At 43.6% G+C, this 20,931-nt stretch overlaps 1 protein-coding gene across 1 annotated transcript in view; it reads left to right on the top strand.

Moving 5' to 3' along the window:
* Positions 1-20,931, top strand: part of ARHGEF26 (Rho guanine nucleotide exchange factor 26) — a 229,365-nt gene that overhangs the window by 2,592 nt on the left and 205,842 nt on the right. The window contains 3 exon segments of the mRNA XM_040349186.1: positions 3,811-3,944; positions 3,947-4,559; positions 4,562-4,932. Coding sequence (XP_040205120.1) covers positions 3,876-3,944; positions 3,947-4,559; positions 4,562-4,932 — 1,053 coding nt within the window. The 5' untranslated portion in view covers positions 3,811-3,875.

Below are 20,931 nucleotides of genomic sequence, written 5' to 3'. Positions count from 1 at the left end.
CATCCTTGCATACCAACATTATTTATTTGGTGGATCTAAGGATGAGTGGTCAGATTGTAACAATGTGCTGAATAAGGATGAGCTCCAGCGTGTTCGCATAGTACACGTGCAGAGCCCGCCAGGAAGTCTGCACGGCGCTGTGCTAATCACAGCCAGGGAGACCTTTCCCGATGCTCGGCTGCAGAGATCGGGAAATGTCTCCCTGGGTGTGATTAGCACAGCGCCGTGCTGACTTCCTGGCGGGCTCTGCACGTGTACTATGCGAACATGCTGGAGCTCATCCTTAGTGCTGACCCAAACAGGAGCAGTTACTGAAAAGTAATGTAACGCTTTCCTGTGTATGGATAAGCTGAGGTTGCGTTTGGACTCTAGCCTAAACCCTCCCGAGTGAGCCCACCAGGTAGCCGTCACCTGTACTGGGCCAATCATCTGCAAGGGCTGTGTATAAGTGAATCTGCGAAGCAGGGAATGTCTTAGATGCTTGTGATTGAACCCAGTTGAGGACAGCTTCCTGGTAGGGATAGCTCAGGCGGATACACACTGATGTCAGAACACACACCAGACCTCATCCCCATTACTTACCTATATTATTTGGTTGATTGTACGGTCAGGTTTTAACGTGTGGTGGCCCGAAAAGGAGCAGCTCCTAAAAAGTGATTGTAATGTGAGATTTTCCCTTGTGTAGATAAGCTCAGGGTTGTGTTAGACCCTAGACTGAACCCACCAGGAAGCTGTCACCGGTACTGGGCCAGTCATCTGCAAGAGGCATGTATATGTGCAGCCGGTGCTTTTGATTGGCCCAGTGCAGTGACGGCTTCCTGGTGGGATAGCTCAGGCTTGGACTAGGATGGATCTGAGCTCATCCTCATTAAAGATGAGCTCAGGTGTGTTTGCAACCACACGTACAGAGCCCGCCAGGAAGTCGGCACTGCACAGCGCTAATCACAGACCGTGAGAAATTTGCCGATCTCTGTAGCCACAGATTGGGAAAATGTCTCGATGCTTGTGATAAGCGCTCCGCAGAGCCGACTTCCTCACAGGCTCTGCACGTGTGGTTGCAAACACACCTGAGCTCATCCTTAATCCTCATATCTGGATCTTCTCAGCAAACAGAGGAGTGTCATCTTCCATCTGCTATCCAACCTGGTAAGCCAGGGACAGATCATGCTTTTCCTATATTAAGAAGAATATTGAACTTATTAGCTATTCCAACATTCTGAAAAATCCTGAGATCAGATTCCAGCTGTTCTCATTAGCGCACAGAGAAGGGATACATGTGCGAGGCTTTGGCTGATTGGTGGAGAAAGACCATGGTGGTCCTGTCAAGGTTTGTTTGCAGCAGAAAGAGCAGATCTTTCCTGTCATTGAAGGATTTACTTATCTATGGACATGGTTAATAAAACTATGCTAAAGCTGGCCATATACTATACAAATTGATTGTACAGTCTCCTTTAGATTTACCAAAACGATGTAAGGCTCTTTTCACAAGGGTGCACTCCACTCCATTGAGCAGGCAATCCATGAGCAGATCTCTTGCTGATTCAGAACAGAAGTTGACAGGTGTGACTTTTGTCATATCCACGTCCCTTTTAGTATTTTGTCAGTTTACTGTGGTGGACCCAGAATGGATTTATGGGCTGCTGGATGTAAAAAGACGTATGTCCAATTGCATCAGGCTACCTTCATCTAGTCATGTCTAGGTCTGGAAAAACAGAACATAATTCAGTCCTTTTCTGTTTTTCTTTTTCTTAACCTGGACAGACTTGGAGGTGAGCGGATGTAGACTGGCACTTCTTCCTGCCCCTAGAGCTGCATGGAGCGTCCGCATGAAAAACTGACAGGTCAACCTGACTGAAAAGCCCTTGTTGTGAAAGGGGCCTAGTAGGATGATGCATCTAAACAACCCATTCAGTTTGTATCAAATCCAGGGCCGTCTTTAAGGAAGGGCAAAAGGGGAAGCTGCCCTGGGCCCTGTCATTGTTGTGAGGCCCAAAGCAGCTTCCTCATACTTGCCAACTATCCCAGTTTAAATTCCCTTGTCCCTTGAAGTTTAAGTCTTTTGCTGTGTCCTGATATCTCAGTGTGAAGTGATGCTGCCCAGCTCTGCCCTATTGTTGTGTACAGATGACTCACCTGCAGACCCTGTGCCTGCGGCATTCATATGTTTAATAAAGGCGGCATTCATATGTATATAATGCCCCTCTGCAGTGAAGAGATGATGTGCTGTAACCTCTAGCAACCAATTATTGAGCAGTATTACTGTACAGTAATCTCTAGCAACCAATCAACAAGAATAAATCATGTGCTGTAACCTCTAGCAACTAATCAGTGAGCCGTACTGTGTGCTGTAACCTCTAGCAACCAGTCAGTGGTAATGATATGCTGTAACCTCTGGCAACCAATCGCAATCACTGCCTGATCTGATTACAATTAATATCAGCTAGACTTCAAATCCAGTGTACTGTATGTCTCGGAGCAGGTGGAGAGAAGGTGGCCCCGAGTCGCCCCCGAAGTCGTACAAGAACCTTTTTCTAAGTCGGAGCGACATGCGCCGCTCCTATTAGAACGGTTCCATTGAATAGAATGGGATGCGACTTGTCAGGCGGCTGAGTCGCCTGACGAGTCGCCCCAGTGTGAACCGGCTCTCTAGCTAGAGCATTGTTGGTTCACTTACCTTTTCCTTCGATTTCCCTTCTAAATGTTTTTCTTTTTTTGTCTGAATTTCTCACATCCTGTTTCTCCTCAGTAAGATTGCCCCCATCACCCGAGCCATCAACCAATCATATCCAAGCAATAATGCATTTTATTTCCTTGCACATGATTGGTTACTCTTACACTCCGATTGTACAATCTTCTTTAGATTATATAATGCAAGGGTCTACTTGACTTGATCAGGGCCGTCTTAAATGTTGGACCCTGGGCAAAAAAATTTTGCTCTCTACCTGCTCCGAGACATACAGTAAACTGATTTTAAGACTAGCTGATATTTATTGTATCAGATCAGGCAGTGATTGCGATTGGGTTGCCAGAGGTTACAGCATATCATTACCACTTACTGACTGGTTGCTAAAGGTTACAGCACACAGCTCTGCTCTCTGTACAACTAATGTACAGCACAGTGATGGCGTCACTGCTACATTTACAAGGTAATATCTGGGTGTGCAAAAGGAAATTGGCGCACGCAAAGTGGATTTATATCTTTCGTGGCTATTGAATGGAGCTGAGCTTTAAGGTTAAAACGACCAAATAGGCAATAAGAATGCATTTTGCCTTCCTCTGGATCAACTGTGGGTATAGAATTGGGTATATGGGATTGTATGATATTATTATTATTATTAATAATAATAATAATAATAATAATAAAAAAAAATATATATATATATATATATATATATATATATATATATATTATTATTATTATTATTATTATTATTATTAATAATAAAATACAACTATATATATATATATATATATATATATATATATATATATATATATATATATATATATATATATATATATATATATATATATATATATATATATATATATATATATTTTATGGTTGAACTGGATGGACCTGTGTCTTTTTTTTTTCAACCTGACTAACTATGTAACCATTTAGATATCTGACCTGAGCTTTGCAGCAATTCTAGGCATATTCTGCCTATCAGATAAATTCATATTATTACAGCTAAAGCTCATGATGGGCATTAAATGATTGTGGGAATTTGTATTGCTGTGCAGACATGGAGGTGGTGTATGATATGAATCCCCGATCACTGATACATAACAATCTCTATCTTGTAGGAATGGCAGAATAATGGTGATTTGCTGACCTTCTCTGAGGTTTTGGAGGATGAATAGACGTTGCCATGGAGGCAGAAAGTGAGGTGGAGTTTTCCAGCGATCTTAACTTTGTTCCATTGTGGAGGAGAGCGAGTTCCTCAATGTTCCCCAGGGAGAGGGACTGTACTACAGCCGCACTCCTAGACCAAGACCGCAGTCCTATCAGAGTCCCAATGGATTACTTGTCACAGACTTTCCCGTGGAGGACAGGCAGTGCTTTACGGTGACCCAGCCTGCAGAAAGGATTACAAGTTCTCCAGAAAGCCGTCTAGGAGGGAAATCTTTGCACAGTCCTAATGGAAAACTACAGACATCCCCATCACTCTCATCTCTGGAATACAAATCCCCCAACCACAAACGTTCATCTCAGGTCTTAAAAGTGGTTTCCAATAACTCCATTTCCTTTACTACAGGTGACAACCATTTCTCACCAAACCAAAAACCAATGATTTCACGGCGGACATCTGGAAATGTTACACTGACGCCTGATAGGGAACAGATTGTCTTTGGGTCCAGTACTTGTTTTCCATCTAATGGGATAGTAACTGATAGCCACTGCAGTCCACCTCATCCCATCCAGGCCACCCAGGACACCTTTACGTCAGAGTCTTTGCCAGGTTCTCCAAAGTCTTCCCGGGAAGACAAGCAGTCTCTGCAAGAAGACCAATCCAATCAGAAAAATCCCCAATTGTTTTTGAGCACAAAACAGTCCCCGCGGCTCTCAAAGCTGGAGCCCAGCAAATCATTCCTAAGAGCCTAGCCACGAAAGTCACGAATAAAACTAGCAATCAGAACAACCAAAATTCCGATTCTATCAAAAGGTTGCTGAAAACTCGAAGCATGGTGGAGACCAGCTCGGCTCGTCTAGTGGTGGCTCCAGAGGATGGAGATGCTGAAAACGAGACCGACAGTCCGGGTGCGCTGCGCAGAGGGCTTAGGTCAACGTCCTATCGAAGAGCAGTTGTGAGCGGAGTGGAATTCAACAACCCATCAGATAGAAAAAAGAGTAACAGAATGTCTCAACCAATCCTCAAGGCTGTTGTAGAAGATAAGGAAAAGTTTTATAGCTTGGGGAGAATAAAGGTAAGTTGGTCTAAATGCAGTGCGTCCTTAATGTTTGACAAATAGGTGTTGGGGCATAGAACTCAAACCCTACATCTTGTACTTGTTTGACTTTGGTTAATCAATAACTAATAATCTGAGTTGTGATCATAATGTTCCCTTCAAGTTCAAATGTATGTATTGCCACATCAGTGACCGTTGTGCAAACCAGGTCTGCAATGCACATCTTGCCAACTTTTAGTTATGGTTTGTGTTTGTTTTTAGTCCTCTGTGGAGTGTTTGTAAACTTTCTACGTGCAAATGTATCATAGCAAGGCTTGTAAATGTGTTTAAAAGTGACACAAAACCATATCCTCCTTCAAAAAGAATCCATACACATCCACTACCTAATGACCCTGTAATCTATCTACCTTTTTAGGAGTCGGTTCACACAGGGGCGACCTGTCCGGCGACTCAGCCACCTGACAAGTCACGCTCCGCTCTATTCAATGGAAGCGTCTAATAGGAGCGACGCAAGTCGCTCCGACTTGGAAAAAGGTTCTTGTACGACTTTGAGGGCGACTCAGGGTGACTTGCATTGACTTCTATACAGAAGTCATTTTGCAAGTTGCTTCTCAAGTCGTCTTGAGATCGCTTCGCAGAGTCGCCCTCAAAGTCGTGCCGCCTGTGTGTAAACCGTCTCTAAAGGAGTTGTAAAGTCTTCTGGTTTTTCATATTAATACCTTCTATGCATTAAGGTGAAAAACCTTCTGTGGTGCAGCTGCCCCCCAGAGCCCCCTCTTTCTTACCTGAACCCAATCGTTCCAGCAATGAGCACGAGCCTCGCAGCTCCAGCCACTGTCTCAGGTCCTCATTGGATAGACCAGGGGTGGACTGACAACTCATGGGGCCCCTGGGAGATAGAAGATTATGGGGCCCCCGGGCTTACAGATGGCCACCACACCAGGATGCATTGCATAAGCAGGGCAGCTAAAATCTCAGGATTTTCACATCAAAAGCATGTTGGTTTTGGACATATCAGGGACAGAATTAAAAAAAACACAGATTTTGACATACTGTCCCTGGTTTTATTGAGCCTGGCAACCCTGATGGGGCCCCCTAGTGGCATGAGGCCCTTGGGCAGTGCCGAGAGTGCCAATGGTCAGTCCGCCCTGGGATAGGACCTGATAGCAGCAGGAGCCATTGGCCCTGCTGCTGTAAATCAAATCCAGTGACATGAGAGCCAGGGGCAGGGCCCTGCTGTCTGTGTCAATGGACGCAGCAGAAGGTCTCGTGGTTGGTACTCGATGAAGAGGAGGAGCCAGAAGCGCCGCCAGGGACCCCAGAAAAGGAGGATCGGGGCCGCTCTGTGCAAAACACTTGCACAGAGCAGGTAAGTATAACGTGTGTTTAAAAAGTAAAAAAATAAAAACCTTTACAATCACTTTATCTTTAATATCCTAGTGAGCTCCAAAGCCATTTATTTTCCCTCTCGCTTTTCTTGGGATTAGCAGTTCACATTAGTTGCAACTATGTGTACTGCTCTATGCAAAAAATCACTAGTCCCTAGTCCATCCTCTGAAGTGAGCAAGAGAGGGTGGCTATGTTTCTACATACAGTGGGACCGTTGAGAATAAATGGAGCCCCCTCTACCTGTAAGTCAGATCACAGCAGCAAAATATAAAGGATTTCAGGAGGATGCGAAGCGACAGAAAGTCCTTTTTTTGAAATTGTGTATACATCCTGAACAGATGTGTGTGTGTGTGTGTGTTTCTTTTTTGTAGTTTAGTGTCACTTTAGTTATTGTGCCCACCAAACTCTTTAGACTTTTCATTCACAGTGGAAACGCTGTCTGCAGTAATGACATCTAATGATCCCTCAGCCTTGGCACAATCTTACAGTACAATGATTCCCTTTGGAAACCTCATTTTTGTGCTTGAGCATTGGTTCGCCAAGCCCTTCAACGTGACGAGGGTCCCACATTTGTTTGCTAAGGGTTGGGTCAAACAAATGTGGGACGTTCAAATCGGACTGTGAAGAAAAGAAATGCTACAAATAACTGGAGCATAATTTAAAATCCTAATAAACAATCATCAAATGTAGTGATATAACCTGATCCATCTGTGTATACAAATATTAGTTGGTGTTCAACCATGTTTGTGTCCAGTAATCTTATGTTCAAAAATGAATATAAGCGTCAAAGTCGGATCCCCCTTCATTGAAGTCAGATGGATGTCGGACTCCAAGTCGCAGGGAAAAGTCGGATCCACAGACGTACGACTGTTGTGTCGTACCAGTGTGAAACCCGGCCTGAGAATCCAGACCTTTAGTATTTAAAGTGGGATACATTTTAATACTAGACCCTGGAGGCTCATCAAAATCTTCAGCACCCTTGGGCCGGGTTCATACTGGTAGGATGTGGCAGTCCTAAATCCCACTTTACCCTGCGACTTGAAGTCCGACATCCATCTAAATTAAATGAACAGGGATCCGACTTTAATCCCCGCTGAGCTTTTGCGGACACACGGAGCGGATCATTACTGATCCGCCCGTGTTAAAGGGCCCTTATATGAGCGTGCAGCCTGGCAGGCCAGGAAAGGAGGGTGGGGATGACTGAGCGCCCCCCCCCCCGCTTCTGAACCATACCAGGCTACATACCCTCAACATGAGGGGGGGTGCTTTAGGGCAGGGGGCCCTGCGCCCCCACCCCAAAGCACCTTGTCACCATGTTGATGAGGACAAGGGCCTCTTCCCGACAACCCTTGCCAGTGGTTGTCGGGGTCTGAGGGTGGGGGCTTATCAGAATCTGCAAGCCCCCTTTAAAAAGGGGGGCCCGTCAGATCCCGGCCACCCTCACCCTATGTAAATGAGTAAGTGTAAACCCAGCCTTGGACTGCTGAAGGCAGGTGTGTAAATTTGTGGCTAATAATATGCTGGGCTACTTTTATAGATTTAATCATTAACTCTTTCATGCCTAAGCCGTTTTTTGACATGTGTTGCTTACAAGTTAAATCCGTATTTTTTTTTTTTGCTAGAAAAAAAAAAAAAAAAAAATTTGTGGAAAAAATACACTTTCAGGAATCAATAAAAAAAAATACAGTAAAGTTTAGCCCATTTTTTTTTTTTTTTAATAATGTGAAAGATGATGTTATGCCAAATAAATACAGTAGATACCCAACATGTCATGCTTTGAAATTGCGCACACTCGTGCAAAGGCCGATTAAACTACGGCACTTAAAAATCTTCATAGGCGACACTACTGGTAACCAGTAGAAACCACTGTTTAGTTGCAGAGGAGTTCCTGTGCTAGAATTATTGCTCTCGCTCTAACTATCACGGCTCTAACAATCGCAGCGATACCTCAGATGTGTGGTTTGAACACTGTTTAAATTTACGGGTACAATTTACGTATGCATTTGCTTCAGTGCAGAAACACAAAGGGATGGGAGACTTTTTAATTTTTGTGTTGATTTATGTCTTTTATCTTTTTTTACACTGTTTTGAAAATAAAATAAAAATTCAGATAATTTTTTATTGCTGTCCCAAGGAATGTTAACATCCCTTGTGACAGTAATGGGTGGTGACAGGTGCTCTTTATGGAGGGATCTGGGGTCCATAAGACCCCAAATCCCTCCATTGCACTTAAAAGTATTCAAATCTAGCGTTTTGGAATACTAGGGGATTTTTTAAAAATCGGCTCCATTGGCAGCTGAGTAAACTGGAAGTGATCTCCTGACATCGCTTCCAGGTTAGTAGATAGGAGACGCAATCTGAGCCGATGCTTTGTTTGGATCTTCGGCCAGCCAGCGGACGTGTCGCATATTTGTGTACGGTCTGCGTGAAGGGGTTAAAGCAGTATTTACCGTCTACAAGAGTTGGTAAACTAATATATAGTTTGTTTTAAGGTTTAGTACTGAGGGCCAGATTCACAGAAAAAGTACGCCGGAGTATCTGCTGATACTCGGGCGTACTTTCAAATTTGCAGCGTCGTATCTTTATTTGTCAATCACAAAAAAAGATACGACGGCTTTTGGCTAAGATCCGACAGGCGTACAGCTTCGTACGCCTTCGGATCTTAGGATGCAATACTTCGGCGACTGCTGGGTGGAGTTTGCGTCGTTTTCCGCGTCGGGTATGCTAATTAGCTGTTTACGGTGATCCACGAAGGTACGCGCGTTCGTTGCATCCTCTTACGTCGTCGCTAGTCGTTTTTTCCCGTCGCAATCTTAATCCTGCTATTTCATGGCTTAGATTTAGACCAGCCATGTTAAAGTATGGCCGTCGTTCCCGCGTCGAATTTTAAATTTTTATTTTTTTTGCGTAGGAATACGAAAGTACGTTACGCACGTCGTCGTTCAAAAAACACGTCGGGGCGCCGTAATTTCGCGCAAAGCACGGCAGGAAATTTTCAAACGGAGCATGCGCAGAACGTTCAGCGTGGGAACGCGCCTAATTTAGATGGTACATGCCCCATTTGAATTAGGCGGGCTTGCGCCGGATGGCTTTACGCTACGCCGCCGCAAGTTTACAGGCAAGTGCTTTGTGAATCAAGCACTTACGCCGAAAACTTGCGGTGGCGTAACGTAAAGGGGATACGTTACGCCGCCGTAATTATTCGTGAATCTGGCCCTATGTTACTGCTTTAACTCTCTTATAAAATGTTCTGTACTTGACACTGATACTGTAAAATATGATTGCAGGTTATGCAAAACTTTTTTTGGATTCATTAGAGTAGTCGCCTAGTTCATCATATATACAAAATCTTTAAAAACAAAATAGTTTTTTGAGCAAATCGATTATAAATTATTTTGGGTAACTAATTAGTGTTTTTTTTTTTTTAATTACCGGTATATATTTGTCTTGTGTATTCCGGTTTTCACTTTCCCAGGGCTGCAATGTTAAGAGCTTCTATAGTTGCTATGATGAAGTATCTTGGCAACCTTTCAGGGTGTGTGACACTCCACAACAGTACTGTGTATAGGCTGCTTACACACAGAGGCCAAAGTCTTTGCAGCCTTTCAAGGTGTCCTATGACTGGCCCAAAATGACATGAGCCACTGTAGCAAACAGTCCATATTTTTAGCACAGTGCAACCTGGCCGTAGTGAGGGAAATGTGGAGGTTGCTGTCACTGACCTGAAAATGCTAGATGCTTGGCTATTTTATGGTTCCACCTGCTTCAGTTCTTGGAACAATCATGGAGTTCAGAGAGGTCAAAAGTCTGAATTTATAATCTGCATGTAAGTTTTTGGTCAGTAACTAAAGAGCTAAAGCAATCGATTGAAAAACGACCATTTATTGTAGAACACATCAGCAGTGGTAGCCTCCATGTTTCCACAGGTCGTATAGTGCTCTTATGCATATCCAATTTTTTTCCCTTCATTGATCATGGCCAGGAAAGAATATAAAGGGTTAAAATTACAGGCTGTCATAATCTACTCTGTTCAGGGAAAAAAACAACTTTTTTTACAAATCTCAATATCTCATGTTTGTACACAGATCATTAGTAAAGTGTCTTTTATCAGACTGCTCAGTCCACTGTTTCAGGGCTTGTTGTCACACTATGTATAGTTGAGTTGCATTTTTCTGCAGACCACCATGTATGAAAACAATTGTTTTCTACAATGATCAGCCAACACATTATGATCACCCACTGTAGCCCATCAATGCATGGATTCCACTAGACCTCTGAAGGTATGTTGTGGTATCCGGCACCAAGCTGTCAGTAGCAGTTCCCATACGTTGCAAGGTGGGGCCTCCATGGATCAGAAATAGTTTTATGCGGCACATCCCATAGATAATTGAATTGAGATCTGGAGAACACCTCAAACTCGTGTTCCTCAAACCATTCTTGAATTCATCAGACCAGGCCACCTTCTTCCATTGCTCCATGTTCCATATCTGATCCTTATGTGCCAATTGTAGGTGTTTTTGGCTGTGGACACAGGTCACAATGGGCACCCTGACCGCTCTGTGGCTACACAGCACCATACACAAAAAATGTGATGTGTATTGTGACACCTTTCTATCAGAACCAGCATTAACTTTTTCAACAATTTTGGCTACAGTAGCTCTTCCATTGGATCAAACTACATGGGCCAGCGTTCCCTTCCCAAGCACATCAATGAGCCTTGGCCACTGCGGACCGGGAACCTCCCACAAAAGCTGGAGTTTTGGAGTTGCTCTCCTCCAATCCTCTAGCCATTACAATTTAGTCCTTGTCAAATTCCTTTTTTTTTTCTGCTTTTAAACACATTAAAATCAGGGGCAACATGTTCACTTGCTGCTTAAAGTGATACTAAAATCTCAGTTTTTTTTTTATTTATTTTTTGATAAATATAACAAGCATGTTATACTTGCCTGGTCTGTACAGTGGTTTTTCATAGAGCAGCCCAGATCCTCCTCTTCTCGGATCCCTCTTTGATTCTCCTGGCCCCTCCTTCCTGTTGAGTGCCCCCACAGCAAGCTGCTTGCTATGGGGGCATCGGAGTGTTCATTTAGTTACGGATCTGCAACCCATTAATGGATCTAGATGGTGCTCCAAATATGAGACGGGCTGCTGCACACAGAAGGTTTTTTTTATCTTTAAGCATAGACTGCATTAAGATAAAATACCTTCTACCTTTACAACTACTTTAATACATCCCACACACTTTTAAGATCCCATTGTACGGAGATAATCAATATTCTTTACTTTACCTGTCTGTGGCCATAAGGTAATGGCTAATTTGGTGTACAAGTCCTGTTTATATTTCTAAAAAAAAAACTGTAAGCTTCAGTTACATAACCAAAGTGTAATTGATGATGGAAAATACCTGGTCATATCGCTCAGCAAAAAAAATACCAGTATCCATTTCTCTCTCGAAAGGCAATAACCAGGGGGCAGAAAAATTCAACTTGCGTGGTCCTATGTCCCTAAATTTAGAATGGCTATCATTTATGTACAGCCATCAATTCCTCCGTCAGCATAATATAGTTCAATTCCACGACCCTATCTCGCATTGTAGGGATTTTGGGGGATTTCCAGTGGTGCGTGTCTTGTTGATAGCATACATGTGTGGTGGTGACTGTGTCAATATGCGCAAATCAACAGATAAAGTGTGAATAAGCCATAGTAAAATGAACAGAGCTAATATATAATGCTCTGGGAATCCATTCATAATAATGAAAAATTTTGGGGAAAAATACAATTTTTTTTTCTTTGTTTTGTTATAAAATGTTGTAAATAAGTTTTCTCCTTCACTGGGCACTGATGAAGCTGCACTAATTGGGCACTGATGAGGTGGCACAAATAGGTGGCACTGATAGGCGGCACTGAAAGGCTGCACTGATGGGTACTTATGGATGGTACTGCTGGGCACTAATGGGAGGCACTGCTGAACACTGGGTGACACTCATGGGCATTACTGATATGGAGAGACTGGCAGGCATTGCTGATGGGCACTGATTGGCATATATGGGCACTAATTGGCATCCCTGGTGGCCATCAGTGGTGGGCATCCCTGGTAGCCATGGGTGGCATCCCTGGTGGTCCTGGGTTGGCATCCTCTGGGGGGGGGGGGGGCTGTGCTGATAAATCGGCGCAGAGTCTCCCTGTCAGACGCGAGTGAGAAAAAGCTGGTACACAGCTTTTCCTGTATTTACATAGTGATCAGCTGTGATTGGACACAGCTGATCATGTGGTAAATAGGCTCTTTACCCAGATTGGAGATGTGGTGTGTCGGACTGACACACAGAATAACTGACCACCCCGCGGGCATGCGTCGGCTTTTTATCCTGACCACGTCATATGACGTTTGGTCAGGATATCGCAACCACTTTGCGCACGTCATAGTGCTATATGGGGGGCAGGAAGTCGTTAATATACAGGATTTATATAGCGCCAACAGTTTATGCAGCACTTTACAGCTTGAGGGTAGACATTACAACTACAATACACTTTAATACAGTTGGAATCGGAGCATCAGAGAGCCTACAATCTAAGAGGGAGGGTCAAGAGATACAAGTAGAGTTGCATGATTCTGGCTAAAAAGAGAATCACAATTATTTTGCTTAGAATAAAGATTGCGATGCTCGTGGCAAAACATCTTTCACATTATACAAAAAATTGGGCTAACTTTACTTTTTTAGTTATTTTTTCATTCATTAAAGTTTTATTATTTTATTTTGTTATTGTGCTTGAAAGAACGCTGTGCAAATACAATGCAACAACTACCAATTTATTCTGTAGGTTCCCTACTAATAAATATGTTTGGGGGTTTTAAGTGATTTTCTAGCAAAAATTTCTGTTTTTAACTTGCAAAAATAAGAGTCAGAAAAAGGTTTAGTCTTTAAGTGGTTAAAATGACCTCATTTACAGACAGAAGTTCATCCATTTTGTTCTAAAAGAACTATATGTTACAATGTTTCTCTTTATCTCTGCCTAAGCAATATTGTGAGAAACTTGGCAGGCTGCCTGGTTTTATATTCTATTATTATTAATTTTTGTTTTTGTTTTTTAGACAGCTGTTGGCTTGAGCAGAGAACTCTCTGCACTGAATTGAGGAAATGTTTTTTTAAGATCGGGAGGGGGGGGGGGGGGGGGGTAGAGTCACAATCTTGATTCTTTAACAATTAATCGTGCAGCTCTAACATGAAGTATTAACTGTGTGGGATGAGCTGATGGAGAAAATAATCTACAGTCGTTGGGTGAAAGCCAGATAGGCTTCTCTGAAGAGATGAGTTTTCGGGGATTGTTGGAAAGTGGACAGAGTAGGAAATAGTCAGACAGATTGGGGTAGAGCATTTCATAGGATGGGAGAGGCTTGGGAGAAGTCCTAGAGGCGAGTATGGGAGGAGGTAATGAGGGAGCTAGAGAGCTATAAATGTTGCGCAAACCAATCGATAAACGCTTGTTTTTTTTTTTTTACCAGAAATAGGTAGAAGAATACCTATCGGCCTAAACTGAGGAAAAAATATGTTTTTATATGTTTTTAGGGGATATTTATTATAGCAAAAAGTAAAAAATATTGCATTTTTTTTTTCAAAATTGTCGCTCTATTTTTGTTTATAGCGCAAAAAATAAACGCAGAGGTGATCAAATACCACCAAAAGAAAGCTCTATTTGTGGGAAAAAAAGGACGCCAATTTTGTTTGGGAGCCACGTCGCTCGACCGCGCAATTGTCAGTTAAAGCGACGCAGTGCCGAATCACAAAAACTGGCCAGGTCCTTTTAGCTGCCTAAAGATCCGGGTCTTAAGTGGTTAAAGAGGACGTACCTGTACGTGCTTGTGCCCAGCCGTGCAATTCTGCCGACGTATATGTGCAGGAGTCGGTCCTTAAGTGGTAAAGAACCACCGGGTATGCATTTCCATTAAAGCGGTTGTAAAACCTTAAATTTGCACTTTTACCTACAGGTAAGCCTATAACAAGGCTTACCTGTAGGTAAAAAGAATATCTCCTAAACCTGTACGTTTAGGAGATATTCCCCTCGCAATGCGGGCGGCGCATGCGCAGGGGGGATCCACGGCGGAAGATCCGGCAGCCGCGGACCTTGCCGATTTTTAAATCTCCCGCGCGCATGCGCGGGAGTGACGTCATCGCCGCTCCAGCCAATCACAGCGCTGGAGCGGCGCCGCTCCAGCCAATCACAGCGCTGGAGCGGCGATACCCGGAAGACACGCCGGAGCAAGATGACATCTCGCTCGGCGTGAACCAGGTAAGTGTTGTTCACCTCGTTTTTAGGTAAGTATTTCATAATCAGCTATTATGCGGTGCATACTAGCTGATTATGCATTTTGCCTTGCAGGTAAAAAAAAAAAAAAAAATTATATATGCGGTTTACAACCGCTTTAACAATTTTAGAAGAGCCCCCAAAAAATTTAAACATTTGCTTATTTGAGGTATATTTGCTACAATGTTTCTGGTTTTTATCCTAACCTTCTAGAGTTGAGTGTCCTTGTGTGACCTTCCATGGCATTGCTCATACTTAAATCTAATAATAATTACAATTAGAAGCATCTTTACTTGTACTCTTGCAGCGAAAGCTACCTGCTGCCTATTAATTTTCGAATGCCTTCATTTAAAGCGGGGGTTCACCCTGTTAAAAAAAAAAAAATGTTTTTTTTTATTATTCCATTACTTTCGGCATCGTAGCGCGAGCTACGGTATGCCGGTCCTAAATTTTTAATCCCCGTACTCACTGTGCTATCGTTGATTGAAGAATCCGGGGAATGGGCGTTCCTATGGTGAGAGAAGGTGATTGACGGCCGGCCCTGGCACGTCACGCTTCTCCGGAAATAGCCGAAATAGGCTTGGCTATTCACGGCGCCTGCGCATAGCCTGTGCGCAGGCGCTGTGAATAGCCGAGACCTACTCCGGCTGTCTTCGGGGAGCGTGACGTACCAGAGGCCGGCCGTCAATCCATCCTCCCTCTCCATAGGCACGCCCATTCCCCGCGGGAGCGGATTCTTCAATCAACAATAGCACAGTGAGTACGGGGATTAAAAATTTAAGACCGGCATACCGTAGCTCGCGCTACGATGCCGAAAGTAATGGAATAATGAGGTGAAGGAGGGTGAACTACCGCTTTAAGCTGGATTCATGCTGGCAGCAAATTGAGCTCCACTGACGGGCAGTTTTGACCCTTGTCAGACACCTACTACAGTGTCTTGCAAAAGTATTCACCCCCCTTGGCTTTTTACCTATTTTGTTACATTACAGCCTTTAGTTCAATGTTTTTTTATCTGAATTATATGTGATTGATCAGAACACAATAGTCTAAGTTGATGAAGTAAAATTAGAAAAATAAATACATAAAACTATTTTCAGAAATAAAAAAAAATTGGCATGTGATTGTGCGTATGTATGAAGCCCTAAAAAGCTCTGGTGCAACCAATTACCTTCAGAAGTCACATAATTAGTGAAATGATGTCCACCTGTGTGCAATCTAAGTGTCGCATGCTCTGTCATTACATATACACACCTTTTTGAAAGGCCCCCAGAGACCGCACCACCAAGAAACACTGCCATGAAGACCAAGGAACTCTCCAAACAAGTAAGGGACAATGTTGTTGAGAAGTACAAGTCAGGGTTAGGTTATAAAAAAAAAAATCCAAATCTTTGATGATCCCTAGGAGAACCATCAAATCTATCATAACCAAATGGAAAGAACATGGCACAACAGCAAACCTGCCAAGAGACGTGCTGCACACCAAAACTCACAGACCGGGCAAGGAGGGCATTAATCAGAGAGGCAGCACAGAGACCTAAGGAAACCCTGGAGGAGCTGTAGAGTTCCACAGCAGTATCCTTACATAGGGCAATAATAAGCCGTACGCTCTATAGAGTTGGGCATTATAGCAGAGTGGCCAGAAGAAAGCCATTACTTTCAGCAAAAAACAAAATGGCACGTTTTGAGTTTGTGAACAGGCATGTGGGAGACTCCCAAAATGTATGGAGGAAGGTGCTCTGGTCTGATGAGACTAAAATTGAACTTTTTGGCCATCAAAGAAAATGCTATGTCTGGCGCAAACCCAACACATGTCTTCACCCAAAGATGGTGGTGGCAGCATCATACTGTGGGGATGTTTTTCTGCAGTCAGAACTGGGAAACTGGTTGAGGGAAAGATGGATAGTGCTAAATACAGGGATATTCTTGAGCAAAACCTGTACCATTCCGTGTGTGATTTGAGGCTAGGACGAAGGTTCACCTTCCAGCAGGACAATGACCCCAAACACACTGCTAAAGCAACACTTCAGTGGTTTATGGAGAAACATGAAAATGTGTTCACAAGCGTAAATCATCACACTTGTAGGAGCTGGAGCAGTTTTGCAAGGTGGAATGGGCAAAAATCCCAGTGGTAAGATGTGGCACGCTCATAGAGACTTATCCAAAGCGACTTGGAGCTGTGATAGCTGCAAAATGTGGCTCTACAAAGTATGGACTTTAGGGAGGTGAATAGTTATGCACATGTTATTTTGTCCTATTTGTTGTTTGCTTCACAAAAAAAAAGCATCTTCTAAGGTTGTGGGCATGTTCTGTTAATTAAATGATGCAAATCCTCAAACAATCCATTTGTATCCTGAGCGGTTACATTCAAATATAACTTCTGACTGAGTTTCTGTAGTATTTTTGGCGCACAAACTAGCTGCGGTTATTTGCTCCGTTTGTTTGTGGCCATAGAGTATTGTTGCTTCCAGAGGTGGTGTTTGGCTACCTTTTTTGTAAGCAGAAAACTATCTACCAGTTAAACCATTGTATTAATGTAATCTTGCAGACAAAAGGGAGCAATAGAAATTCAGTGTTGGGCCAACTTCACCCTCAGCACTGTTTGGATTTGTTCACACTAGCAAGTGGGGATGGGTAGGTGGTTGAGTTGCACTCACCCCTCCCCTCCCCTCCCTCCTCTCCCTCCCTCCTCTCTGTCCTCCCCTCCTCTCCCTCCCTCCTCTCTGTCCTCCCCTCCTCTCCCTCCCTCCTCTCCCTCCTCCACAAAATGTCTACCCCCTTCAGCTGCAGAGGCATAGCTGTGATGAGATTTATACCCCGTTGCTTTTGGCAGGAATAGTGCCTGATGAACATGGCCTATTTATATGGATGGGGCCACTCTGCAAGTGCCCTGCAACTGTTTGCAATGCCGTGTGGGGAGGGGCAAAATTTTAAAGCAGACGGGGAAGAGGCAATACAATGCCGCCTCACCACACGTCACCAAATGCTCTCTGAAGTGATCCATACATGGATTGCTCTTCAGAGAGCAATGCTATTGTGAACGAGCCCTAAGGCTGATTTGACAGGGCTGTGCGATTTAGGTCTGCCTGTCAGTTTCTCAGGCGGACCCGATCAGACTCTTCATAGATCTCTATGGAGCGACGTATGTCAGTGGATCTGTCTGCAAAAACAAGCGGGTGGGGGATCCATTCCCCATCCATCTGGTGGACAGTGTTGCCAACCGTCAGTATTTTTACTGGCAGCCAGTAAAAAACAGACACTTTTTCTCTTGCCAGTAAAAAAATATGGCTGCGACGCTTGGCTCGGAACTGGGTATGCCCAGCTTGGGTCCAGAGCGGCCAGGACCAGCCAAGTGCCTGCTACAGTGTGTTCGTGTGGCACTGGCGGGGGTGGGTCTGGCGGAGACAGTGCCTGAGCATGTTGTGTGATATCATGGCGCAAGGGAACCAAGCGGAGTGGCCCAGCCTCGTGTGCGGGTCTGTGGGACGGGAACAAGACAAGCTGGGAGCGGGACTGTCAGTGGCGTTTTGGACTGAGAGGACCACCTGGCATGGATAGATACTTTCACTGTGACTCAGGATGGGACGTGTCGGTGATCTGTGCTGCTGCACACTACGCCACTTACTATATTGAAAATAAAATAGGAAATATGCTTTTTGCCTTAATATCTACCTTACATCAAATACTGACATTTGTACTTACAACTGCAATTTTGTATTTTTTTTGGAAATGCCAGTAAAAACTTGGCTGTGCCAGTAAATTTTGGGTGTCGTGTCAGTAAATTTCAATCTGGTAGGTTGGCAACACTGCTGGAGGATCAGATGACAGCCCCATGGAAACACAGGCAGCCCATTGCCATCTTACGGCCCCATAGAGAACACACGGACCTGTCATTCACCAGCTCAGTGGGGATCAGAGAGATCTCCTCCTGGGCAGGCGAATGCGCATTCCGGAGACCGCCTGTGTAAAACCAGCATTAAACCTACGTTTATATGTGCTTGAAGGACATTTCTAAATGGATATACAGTAAATGCATGTTGTGCTTTTTCAATTTTTCATTAGTTTCCATTAGGACATCAAAGTTGCATGACAAGTTGCAGCTCGTTCTTTTCAATGGCACCCATTCAAATCGGTGCGCCTGCACTACTTTGGTACGACTTTTGATGCGACTTGGATCTATTGACTGTAAAGTCAGATCAAAGTCGCACTGGAAATTGTGTGACTTTGGAGTCGCGCCAGTGGGAATGGAGAGTGTTTACCTGTGTTTAGAGAAAATAAAATTCTTTGTGTCCAGGATCCCATCAGACACTCTGGATGCAGCTAAACTCATGTAAAAAAAAGTTGTCTGAGAGGCATAAAAGAAGTTTTAAACTTTCCAGATAACTTTTGAGTTTATAAAAGCTGAACACAGGAGTGCCAGTGTGAATGAGGCCTCATAGGGCTGACATGCCATCTAATGCCCCCCCCCCCCCCCCCCCCCCCCCCCCTGTGCTCAGGCTGTTCCTATAAACCAGAGACTGGAAAATAATGGGGAGGAATAGGGAGTACTTGTTCTCAGCAGATTTCCTCACAAGTAGAGACAGGTGGGGAGATCACTTTTCTTGCACTGAGGTTACCTGACATCTAGGCGTGCAGATTTGAAATTCCTGTTTTGAAAGAAAAAAAAATGTCTTGCGTTCCTTTTTATAGAATGTGTTTTCTTGTGTAGAGACTTTGGTTAAAGTTGTTTCACCTGCTGATCAACGTTATGTAGCCAGGAGCAAACTTCACAAATGGTGACGCGCTTGGCGAACTTTAACTACTTGGAAAACGTTTAACATCATTGTTCACAACTAATATATATATTTATTCTCAAAGGATTACAGATCACTGGACTTTCTCATTCAACCATGAACACTGTGCAAATATTACTTAGTGCTCATTGTAAAAACAGGACTATAAAAAGACCACACAGTGTACTTCTTCTTTTTTTTTTGTAGCGTGAAACACTTGAAAAAGCAAGTTTCCGAAAAATTTATTGTTTAGCCCTGGTTCACACTGGGTACGATTTGGAGCGATTTGAGATGAGATTTGACATGTCAAATCGCATCTCAAATCGGCGGCATTTGCCGGCAATTGTCGGCAATGGCACTGTCCTAATCAGTGCGACGCCGCATCTGCGATTTCAAAAAGTAGTTCCTGTACTACTTTTTGCGATTTCGGGGCGCGATTTACATTAAATTGCGGCCGAAATCGCGGCAAAATCGCACATTTTACCGCGATTTTGAATTCGCAGCAGTGTGAACCTAGGCATAGGGTTGTCCTCATATTGCATGGTTTTGGTGAAGCTAAAGGAGATTGTACAATCAGATTGTATAGTGTGTAGCTAGCTTTTATAGATTTTATTTATATGTGTATATATGTGTGTATATATGTATGTGTGTGTGTATGTGTGTGTGTGTATATATATATATATATATATATATATATATATATATATATATATATATATATATATATATATATATATATTCATTCATTCATTCATTCATTCATTCATAAGAGGTCCATATTTTAACCTATTACTGAGCGCATAATGAATATATGTAACGGCAAGAAAGGTAAGCTTTAATACCCAGCCGCCGCACATATATGTCTTTACGGCATTATGTAATTATATGCTGAGAGCGCACTGCCAGTACACTGACCAAGCAGTCACCGATAGCTCACCGTTAAAGTGGTTGTAAACCCTCACATACTGTATACCTGGTGAAGTGACTGACCTCAGGTGATACAGAGATGAAATCAATACTTCTAAATAAGTTGTACCTGTTTATGTGCGGTCTTCTCGTCTCTACATCCGTTCAAATTATTTTTTAAAGCTTGTCTGAGCTGTAAGAATTAAAGTGCCAGGGAGCTAAAATTACACACTGCAGAGCTCAGTGAGGACAGCTCTGAGAGCTGATTGGAGGGAAATGACACACCCTCATCTCCACAGTAAGGGCCCTTTCACACGTACGGACCGTATGTCCGCATTTTCATCTGTCCGTTTGCGGATGAAAACGGGACATACATGGGTCCCTATGTGATTACGGGTGTCAGCGGATGAACATCCGCTGACACCTGTAATTTGTCTGCCTCCGCAAAGATCCGCATTTGCGGATGGAAGAAATCCTATTTTTCCTTCCGTCTGCGGATCGGATCGGATGAACACGGACATACGGTCCGTGTTCATCCGATCCCCCATAGGGGGGAGTGGAGGAAAGACAGGGCGGTCCCTGCACAGTGTGCGGGGACCGCCCTGTCAGCTGCCAGCTCAGCGGGGATTTTACGGAGGATCCCCGCTGAGCTTTG

This window comes from Rana temporaria, chromosome 4 (genome assembly GCF_905171775.1).
Source record: "Rana temporaria chromosome 4, aRanTem1.1, whole genome shotgun sequence".
In the NCBI taxonomy this organism is placed as follows: Eukaryota; Metazoa; Chordata; class Amphibia; order Anura; family Ranidae; genus Rana; species Rana temporaria.
This window is presented reverse-complemented; position numbering and strand designations above follow the sequence as displayed.